The sequence below is a fragment of the Colossoma macropomum genome, unplaced genomic scaffold (assembly GCF_904425465.1).
Source record: "Colossoma macropomum unplaced genomic scaffold, Colossoma_macropomum, whole genome shotgun sequence".
Lineage (NCBI taxonomy): Eukaryota > Metazoa > Chordata > Actinopteri > Characiformes > Serrasalmidae > Colossoma > Colossoma macropomum.
Genome location: NW_023494794.1, coordinates 14,392,320 through 14,403,121, shown reverse-complemented (window position 1 = coordinate 14,403,121; position 10,802 = coordinate 14,392,320). Strand labels below are relative to the sequence as shown.

Sequence of the window (10,802 nt, the reverse complement as noted above, 5' to 3'; positions counted from 1 at the left end):
CTGTTTTACAGCTCCATCAGTTCAATAATGTGTTATTATTATTATTATTATTATTATTATTATTATTATTATTATTATTATGAAGAACTTTTTACCTGCAAACACTCACAGAGTTTTCTGGGTTTTGTTTAGTTAAGAATGAACCTTGTATTGTTTTTGAAAGGCTAATAAAATTGCTATAATAATAATAATAATAATAATGCTAATAATAATGATAATTATAAAAATACTACAATAGTGCATTTCCTGTAGAAATTGCAGAGTGACTGCACAGTTAACCAGTTGCTAGGGTGTTCCAGGGCTAAACGGTTGCTAAAGTATCCAAAGTGGTTGCTAGGGTTAGTAGGTGGTTTCTAGATTGGTACTAGGTGGTTGTGGTTGCTATGGTATCCCAGGTGTTTGCTAGGGTGTTCCAGGTGGTTGCTAGGGTATCCCAGGTGGTTGCTAGGGTGTTTCAGGTGGTTGCAAGGGTGTTCCAGGTGGTTGCAAGGGTGTTCCAGGTGGTTGCTATGGTTCCACACAAGGTTAATAGGGTGCTGCTAATGGATTCAGAAAATTTCCAAAGTCTGTATCGATATTCCTAAAACTGCAGGATGAATTAGTGGACAAAAATCTGGCAGAAAAATAAGAAGAAGAGGAAGAATAAGAAGGAGAAAAAGAAGAATATACCTCCAGATAACAATCACTAATAATAATAATAATAATAATAATAATAATAATAATAATGATGATGATGGTGACCGTAGCGAATAATAATCCCAGTAATAACAATGCTTAGTATTATTATTGCAATGTTATATTATTGTTATTGTTAATGTTTTAATTTTACACATTCACTTTTTTATATACATCATGATGTCATTATTGTCCCAACAGTTAAAAAACACCATGATATAAATTTGAACTCATATCGCCCACCTATAACTGGTCTGTGAGTAACAGATGGCTCAGTAAACCATTAAAAGTCCCTTCACAGCATTTTCCAGAGCTGCTGTCCGTTCGTCTGTCCGTCTGTCAGGGGTCATGTGCTGCTTTGTCATTAGGCACTGCCCAGCCGCCACCCACTCACACAGGCTCTGCATGCAAATACATGCCTTTTCCTTCTCTCTCTCTCTCTCCCACTCTCTCTCTCCCCCACTCTCTCTCTCTCTCCCACTCTCTCTCTCTCTGTCTCTTTCAGATTCACTTACAAGTGTAAACTCTCCCATTCCTCCCTCTTCTCTAGAACTCTATCTCTCTTTACCTCCTCCCTCTCTCCCCCCCCTCCTCTCTCTCTCTGCTTAGTTCCTCCTCTACGCTGGAGGTTTCACACGCAGGATCCTCTCAGTATTCAGTCTGCACTCGCTCAGCTGCAGAGATGAGTGCAGGGGACGTGGTCTGTACCGGATGGCTGGTCAAATCCCCGCCAGAGAAGAAGCTGAAGAGATATGTGAGTAGAAAAGACTGGACATTGATGATGTAAAGGCAGTTGAATGTTGTGATAGTAAAATAACACTAATAATGTGTATGTCCTTCACTGTCACACTGAAGGGAAACAGTGCGTTGAGTTTGCTGGGCTGAGTGTGGGTGAGAGAGGGAGAGAGAGAGAGTATGAGACTAGCAGGTGTTGCAGTATGGAGCTGTATAAGCCATCAGGCTCACTGTCCTCTGAAAACGTCCCCATCCTGCCGTTGGGTCTGAACAAACACTGGAAGCCTTTATAGCTGCACTGAATTTAAATGTGCTGTCAGCCTCAATCAACCTGACCAGCCTTTACGGTCACTGATAAAGCGCTTTCCCTCAGGCGCTCGGCTGCCTGGAGCTGCTGCTTTCGTACGACCTGATGTTCATGCACTTGAAACTGCTGTGCGCAAAAATGAAATGATATCTTGGATCTTAAAGCGGCCGCACAATTGTTCTCTTTCCTCAAAGCTACGGTACCGTCTTATTCAGGAAAACGACAAAAGAAAAGCTGTTTATCTGGGCAGTAACTGGTCACTTGTTTTAAAAATAATGTTAGAATAAATGCATAAATATACAGTTTAACTGTTTCCAAATCTCTCCTCGAAGAAGCCCATTTAGTGCCCAGTTTATCCTGCGTTAACGGAGAAATTCTGCGTAATGTAGAAAATTTCATGAGATGTAAACAAAGTCATTCAGAGTGCTGGTGATAGGAACCAGGCATCGCCATGACTACAACACAAATATAGACAATTTATTTACTATCCTAAGAGTATTTATATTAAATGCTGATGATGGGAATATTGTGGAAAATCTGAAATAATAAGTTAAGGGGACTATTTTGCCTCACATCACCCTGCATATTATGTATCCCTCCACCATGAATGGAGTTTTAGGCCAAAACTATCATAAAACAGTGTCTCAGTCATCAGGCAGTGAATTCATAACCATTTCATGTAGTAACTTTCTGTGAGGGAGCTTTTAGAGGTGGACGTCTGGTTCCTATCACCACCACTGTGAACAGTTCTGACTCGGTAAGTTTATCTAGAACAGAGCGTTTCACACGAAACCACAGCTTTGTTTACATCTGAACTATTTAACTACACAGGAATTTGTAGGCTAAAGTTCCCCTTTAACCTCCCACATACATATAAAATAGGAATGAACTGTTACAAAACAGATCTGCATTAATGAGGAACTTATAGATCTCTGTATTATAGTGCAGCCACTCTTATAAAATAAGCTCTTTAATAAAGACAATGATTCTGTTTGGAACCATGGACACTCAAAGAACCATTTGCATGCTAAAATGGTTCTCTGCATGGTGAAACGGTTCTTCAGATTGATGGAGAATGTGTTGCACTGGTTCTATTCAGCACCAAAAAGGGGCTCAAACAGTCATAAACTACCATAAACAGTGTCTCAGTCATCAGGCAGTGAATTCATAACCATTTCATGTAGTAATTTTCTGTGAGGAGCTTTTAGAGGTGGACGTCTGGTTCCTATCACCACCACTGTGAACAGTTCTGATTCTGTTTGTTTATCTAGAACGGAGCGTTTCACACCAAACCACTCTGAACGACTCTGTTTACATTTAAACCATTTAATTATGTAGAAATTGTGAAGAATCACAGGACGTTTTGCTATGGTTTCAAAAAACATATCATTATTTTTTTATACAGAAGCTAAAATGTGTTACTTTGTACTGTATTTATGTTTATTTGTAGCTATTCTAATGTTATATACAGTGTTTTTTACCTACTGCTCAGATAAACTCAGAGTTTTACACAGCTCCCTGCTGAAAAAGGAACATTGGATTAAAACCTAACGGCCTTTGCTTTGGGAATTGGCCTAATAGTGTCCAATAGAGACCACTAGTTTCCTGTAGAACACCTTTAGATCCCATTAGGAAACGATTAAATGCATTTAGGTCACCTGGTAAATCACTAGGATCATTTACACTGTGATATCAACCCATTAAAAAAGCCCAATAACATTACAGAATCACCAGGAACCAACAGAAACACTGTTGTTACAGCTGCCTAAGACTTTTGCACACTACTGTAGTTGGCCAGCCAAGTTCGCTTCTTCAGTCTGTGTACTGGAGCTGCTAGGCTAATGTGGCTAACACGCAAGGGAAGCTCATACCTCACCAGTTAGCATGGCGCTAACGGCCTGATTCACCACATACTCGCCTCAGACCGTGTGGAGTTGTTCTGTAGCTCTAGTCGACTTTCTGATGTGGTTTCTGACGCAGTAGACGTCTTACAGGGGGACTCCACCGATTTTTCCAAATTTCTGCTTAAGTATAGTGTTAATGTGTCAACAAGATCATTCAGTCACAGAAAGTTACTACATGAAATGGTTATGAATTCACTGCCTGATGTCTGAGACACTGTTTTACGATAGTTTCGAGAAGATTTTGGCCTTGAAATCCATTCATGGTGGAAGGATACATAATATGCAGGGTGTTGTGAGGCAAAATAGTCCCCACAGAAAACTTCTTAAACCCATGTTTTTTCAGATTGATCACTGTTTTACCATCATTAATGTACATAAATATAAACATATAAAAAAACAAAAAGCATGTGTAAATAAACTGGCCATGTTTGCATTGTAGACATCAGGACGTCTGGTTCCCATCACCACCACTGTAAGGAAACCTGTCTGTATGTTTTTCTACAAATGAACCATTTCACATCAAACCAATCTGAATGACTTTGTTTATATCAGCCATTAACCGGCTGATAAATTGGGTTGTTTAAAGCAAAAACACTAAGATCATTTCACTCAGCACAGATACTTCAAACAAGTAATATTCATACTGCAGTCTCAGCATTAGACACGTGGCCAGCAGTAAAAAGCTTTCATATGATCAGCGTGGCCTGACATGGTGTTTGTTGGTGTTGAATTGGTGTGAAATACGTAGCTGAAGCTAATGTCTTCCTGGTCTTGTGATGTTTTGGGCTGAAGCCATGTTTTCATCATGTGCAGTTTTGGAATGAAACAGTGTTTGTGCTTCGAGGTATGTGTTGTAGGTGTTTCTCAACCACCAGCATAGCGATCATAACAAAGAGTGACGGCAAAACTGACCTGAGGTTAACGCGTAGTCTCTGTTTGAGTTGAAGGCACGACACAGTTCATTCTAAGGGGTTACGATATTATTTGGATAGTCCACTTTAGATCATTTGTAGATACTTAATTTACTTTTAAGTTACATTCAACTAAATGTCTAATCATTGTCTTTAACTCTTAACCTGCTCTAATCCTAATCCTAACCTTAACCTCAACCCGAAACCTAAACCCAACCCTCACCCTGGTCCGAATACTAACCCTAACCCCTCCACTGTTTAGAGTTTAAACAGATAGTTTATTAACAATTTGAACATCTGTAGATAATCTATAGTGGACGATCCATATAAAGTGAGCCCTAATATATTAGGATCATTAGAAACAATTAAAATCCAATAATTTTGCTTTCCAATGGGAATTGGCTCAATGGTTTCTACCAGTTTTCTGTAGAACAGCTTTAGGCCCCACTGGGAAGCCATCAAATTCATTAAGAATCAGCCATTGGTCACCTGTTAAACCATATGGATCCTTCATGTTGTGATATCAACCAATCAAAGAAGTCCAAACCGTCAGGTACCAATAGTAACACAGTGGTTTCTTTGGGTTTTCCAGCAAGTTGTTGCAGCTGCCTAAGACTTTTGCACGCTACTGTAGTCGATCAGCCGAGTTTGCTTCTTCAGTCTGTGAACTGGAGATGCTAGGCTAGTGCGGCTAACAAGCTCTCATACCTCACCAATTAGCTGTTGTTGCATTGCTGTACAATTTTAAATGGTCACTTTTTGACCCCTAATGTACGACGGGGGACCACGATGATATATTTTATCATGTGACATAATTAGACTTTGGAAATTTGCTCTTTCCAAATAAAAACAAGTATCTCAATTTTCTTCTACATCATTTGAACACTAAAGCTGCGCTTTACATGGTGTGAAACCTTCATGATCAATTACCCTTTAACACCCAGGACCCACCGGTGGGCCCAAAGTGTTATTACACACTTCTATAACCTAAGAATAGCTCAGCCAGTTTGCACTGAAGTCCCTGTAGTTACTGTACAATAAGCCTTAGTATGTAATAAGCTTAAGATTTTAAGGGGTTTAAAAAAGGTCCAAAGTTGAATTTTGCATTAGAAGCTAAGAAAGTTTTTGCCCTCTAATGGAAAGTTAACAATTTGGAGATACTTGTTTTTTATTGAACAGCAACAAAATTCTTCCCTGCGCTGGGACTGAACACTGCTCTCCACTAGCTAACCATTCAGAGTCCTTGTAGAAAAGGCTGTACATCTTGGTAACACCGCCGGGCAGTTATTTCCACTCATACAAGACCAGGTTCCTCTCTCTGAACAAGGAGAGACCAAAATACTCCAAACTGAAGGTCAGATTACTTCAAGCGTTCTTTAGTTAAGAAAATAATATATATGGAACCATGAACACTCAAAGAACCTTTTGCATGATTAAAGGGTTCTTTGCATCGTGAAAGGGTTCTTCAGACCGATGGAGGATGTGCTGTGGAGGTTTTTTTGAAAAGGGTTCTATATAGCAAAAAAGGGTTCTGCTATAGTCAACAATTGAAGAACCCTTTTAGTGCCTTTACTCATACTCATAAATAATGGTTCTTCAGGGATTCTGTAATAAATAAGATGGTTCTGTACAGAAACATGATCACGCAAAGACTCCTATTCATGAGTAAAGGGTTCTTGAAGTGTTCATGGTGCTATATAGAAATATTTTCTTTACTACAGGAGAAGATCCATCGTTTTAAGAGTGCATGTTGTTATGCAGTTGAGGAAGACCTGCTTAAAACAGGATATTTACAATGCAAACATGTGACCTCACTGCAGGGGGTTTCCCTGCTCTGATTTCCCACATACTCACAACGTAGTGCTCTAGTACTGCACGTATCTAGACTGTGCTTTGGTTCTGTCTTTAGTATTGCACATTTCTATACTGGGCTTGGTTCTAGCTCTATTACTGGACATTTCTAGATTGCTCTTTGGCTTTAGCTCTAGTATTGCATATTTCTAGCTTGCAATTTGGCTCTAGCTTTAGCATTGCACATTTTTCAATTGTGCTTTGGCTCTAGCTCAATTATTGCACATATCTAGATTGTGCTTTTGGCTCTAGCTCTTGTATTGCACACACCTAGATAGCACTTTGGCTCTGGCTCTAATATTGCACATTTCTAGACTGCACTTTGGCTCTGGCTCTAATATTGCACATTTCTAGATTATGCCTTGGCTCTAGCTCTAGCATTGCACATTTCCAGATTGCGCCTTGGTTCTAGCTTTAGTATTGCACATTTCTAGATGGCACATTGGCCTTAAGATTTGGTTTTAATTGAAGCTCTAGTTTGTATATCCTGTGTATTTCTAGATTAGGATTCAACTTTAGGCCTATTTGTAGGCTGAGTTCTGACTCCAGCTCTTATGTGTGTGTGTTTCTAGACAGCAGTTTGACTCTAGCTCTAGTTTCGTGTGTTTCTAGTTCGAGATTTAATCTAAGGTCTGGTTAGATTATGTGCATTTCTATATTAAGTCCTAACTTTAGTTCTAATTTCTGTAGTCGTGTTTGTGACTCCGAGTGTAAAGGCCACGTTCGAGAGATCGTTCCTGTGGCGTGTTTTTATTCTGAGTTCTGTTTTGCTGCTGTGCTGTTACCGAACTTAGTCGTGTGGATCTAGAAACTGTTTATCATCTGTGTTTTTTCATTCATCTCGTCTTGTTTCTTCCTTTTATTTTATCTTTCTCGTCCTCGTAACCTGGGCCTTCTCATTTAAGGACACCTGTGTGACGGTGTTAATGTGTCAGCATGTTGGGGTCTCTGAGCTGAACTCTGCTCTGTTGGCTGGACCGAATGTAAATCTGTCATTAGGTTTAGTTATTTCTCCGCTGCTGCAGTTGGTGTGGCTGTTATTGTCGCTGTTGTGTGTGAAGGTAAAGTTTATCCTCCTGCTCTCCAGGCGACACACGGCCTGTGTGGTTTCGTGAGGGGGGAAGAGCTTCTGTTTGCACTTGTGAGTGTAGTGATCTGCTCTCTGTAGCTTTTCTACTGTATTGGGACAAAACGTTGTGAAAGCAAGACTATAGGTCTAGCAGTTGTTTTGACTAAACAGAGACAGTGTTTCGAAACTGTGATCGAGAGACAGCAGGAGTGAGAGAGTTAAGTGAGAGAGTCTAATTGATCTGCAGGCAGTTTGTGTTATTACGCAAAATTTCCCCTCTTAAAAACTTGAGACATTCTGATTATGCAGGATATAATTTTTGTAAAAAATTGCAGCTCTTGCGATTTAAAAATTGCAGTTTCTTAAATTGCAATTTCGATATAAAAACGATTAATCTTTCAGCCCTATCGTCACTGCCCAACCCACCCCCCCCTAACCTGAACCGTCAGACACTGGTGGAATTTGGAAAATATTACAGTCATTCATGCTTCAGTAGCAGCTGCTCCACAGCTCTTTCCGAGACCGCTGCATCGTCTGACCTAGTCAGGCGGCTCTTCAGGTGCTACAAGAGGAACCAGAAGCGCTCTGATGTCCATGTTAGGCTAACGCTAACCCCAAAAGACCGCCTTTTCCTTTATGTTCCCTGCCTAGAGAACAACTTGGACTACTTCAGATGAAGCTGACTAGGCAGTGGGAGGTGATGGAGGGTCTGCTGAGTTTTCAGTTTCATTTGAAACTCGACTGAAACTTCCTCGACACTCAGCTAAACAAGCTAACGCTAGTGTGGTTTGTACTGTATGTCACTTTACCGGTGCTTATCTGTTGTGTATAAAGATAATGACAGAGCGCATACCTGAGGAACAAGTTAAACTGGTGCACCGCACACTAATAACCATAACACATGAATTAAAATAGCAACAGTGCGCAGCTGCTCGCCAAATAGTGAGCCCACATTCATCTACACTGCTAAAGCTCAGATCTTGTTGCAGGATGTCTTACATTGCCTTCTGCGTCAGAACTGTCAGCTGCCTCACATCATATTCCTCATATAGAACCGTTCACATTTCCCCTGCTTATTAATGATGTTTTAACACATTTATGACCTATTAATAAACTAATTTTAAACAACCCTCAACTTTACTGGACGAAAAAGCTATTATTATTAAAGCTGCTATTATTAGTGGTATTAGTATCTCTGTAAGGTCATCTGATGATCTTGCTGGACGTCATAATGGTTATCAAAACAAAGCAAAAGCAAAGAAAAACATACAGAACAATATTACATGGAGAGTCAACTGAACCATTGCTTCTACTGTAGAACCATGTTCACCAGCTGCTGCATATTCCAGACTTGTTTGTTTATGTTTTGTGAAGGTCCTGTTTGAGATAAAAGTGAAATTCGTGACTGTTTTGTTAGTATGTGCTGTTTAAACTATGCTGCATGTACGTATCACAAAAGCTGCTGATGTAAACACATCACAGGCTAATGCACGCTAACCCCAGTCTGTGCTGTGGGTGGAGGGGTGAGACGTTTGCTGTTTTGTTGTGAAAAAAGGAAGGCAGGGGTGGCCCACCCTTCATAAGATATATGTTGAAAGTGTGGACCTGTGTGTGTGTGTGAGAGTGTGTGTGAGAGTGTGTGTGTGAGAGTGTGTGTACGTGTGTTTCTGTGAAATTTGGGTGTGTTGCAAAACATGGGAAGTACTGAGTGCCAGGCGGTTGGAAGTGACCAAACGGGCAGAAGTGAGTTATGACACCAGAAGACCAGGCAGGCCAAAATGAGCTGTCTGAGAGATGACTAGACGTTACGGCAGAGTGTGTGCATGTTTATGGCTTTCGTTCTGTAGATGTTTTTTGTGCAAAAACGAGAGGAAAACAGTTCAAAACTACAGAACCAACAAAATACTGACTTTGTAAAGTTTTACAAAAGCTCCATGTTTCGTTTTTAAATTGAAGTTAGTGTTATAAAAGTTAGTGTTTTTATATATATATATATATATATATATATATACACTTATATAAATATATAAATATATATATATATATATATATACATATCTATATATATATATATATATATATATGTATATATATACACACACTCACACACGTGTACATGAACGTACATAACACTCGCTGTTGTCAGAACAAAACCTTGTATCTCCAAAATGGTAACTTTACAGGAGAAGGAAAAAACCTTCTTTACTTTTAATGTAAGTCAATGGAACCAGAATTTTTTCCATGTCATTTTGTGTCATTTCTTTTGGTCCATTCATCATAAAATTCACAGAAAATGTAAAAGACAACTGGTCTTTCCAAATCATGTCAAAACCCAAAAAACGACAAAAAAATACAAAAATGGAGATACTAGGATTTGTCCTGACAACAGTGAAATATACAAATATATAGACATATAGATACATACATTCATACATATATAATACATACTACATATATATATATATATATATATATATATATATATATATATGTAAATGGAGTTTTTAAACAGTGTCCACTCACTGTCCACTCACTGTCCACTCTATTAGACACTCCTACCTTGTCAGTCCACCTTGTAGATGTAAAGTCAGAGACGATAGCTCATCTGCTGCTGCACAGTGTGTGTTGGTCATCCTCTAGTCCTTCATCAGTGGTCGCAGGATGCTGCCCACAGGACGCTGTTGGCTGGATATTTTTGGTAGGTGGACTATTCTCAGTCCAGCATTGACACTGAGGTGTTTAAAAAGGGTCCATGGGGGTCCTGACCACTGAAGAACAGGGTAAAAGGGGGCTAACAAAGTATCAGAGAAACAGATGGACTACAGTCTGTAACTGTAGAACTACAAAGTGCACCTATATAGTAAGTGGAGCTGATAAAATGGACAATGAGCATAGAAACAAGGTCATAATGTTATGCCTGATCGGTGTATAATACATGTGTGTGTCTGTGTGTGTGTGTGTGTGTGTGTGTGTGTGTGTGTGGCTGTTTTTCCAGACAGGATTAAAGTCTAGTTTTGTACTGAATGATGTAATCAGTGGAGCTTCCCACACAACAAATCCTAAATACCGCGTCTGTCTGGCCGCCCCCTCCTTTAGCAGTGTGTGTTTTTAAAGTATGTGTAGTTGATCTGATTCATGCTGGTCAGCTTTAGCCTTATGCTGTTACCACCAAGACAGCCTTAAGCTGTTTTAGGCTAATCACAGAGCTGGACAGTCCTGAACTAGAGCTGGAATCAAAGCCTGACTAGACTAGAGTCAAAGTCAAAGTCAAACTTATTCATATAGCGCTTTTTACAACAGGCGTTCTCACAAAGCAGCGTTGCAGAAAATTCCGGGGCCGAGCCCCCATG

General features: G+C 39.7%; 1 protein-coding gene across 1 annotated transcript in view; it reads left to right on the top strand.

Moving 5' to 3' along the window:
* The first annotated feature begins 1,177 nt into the window (after nucleotides 1–1,177).
* Nucleotides 1,178–10,802, top strand: part of gab3 (GRB2 associated binding protein 3) — a 52,093-nt gene continuing 42,468 nt past the window's right edge. Inside the window, exon 1 of the mRNA XM_036580330.1 lies at nucleotides 1,178–1,429. Coding sequence (XP_036436223.1) covers nucleotides 1,358–1,429 — 72 coding nt within the window. The 5' untranslated portion in view covers nucleotides 1,178–1,357. The remainder of the gene's footprint in view (nucleotides 1,430–10,802) is intronic.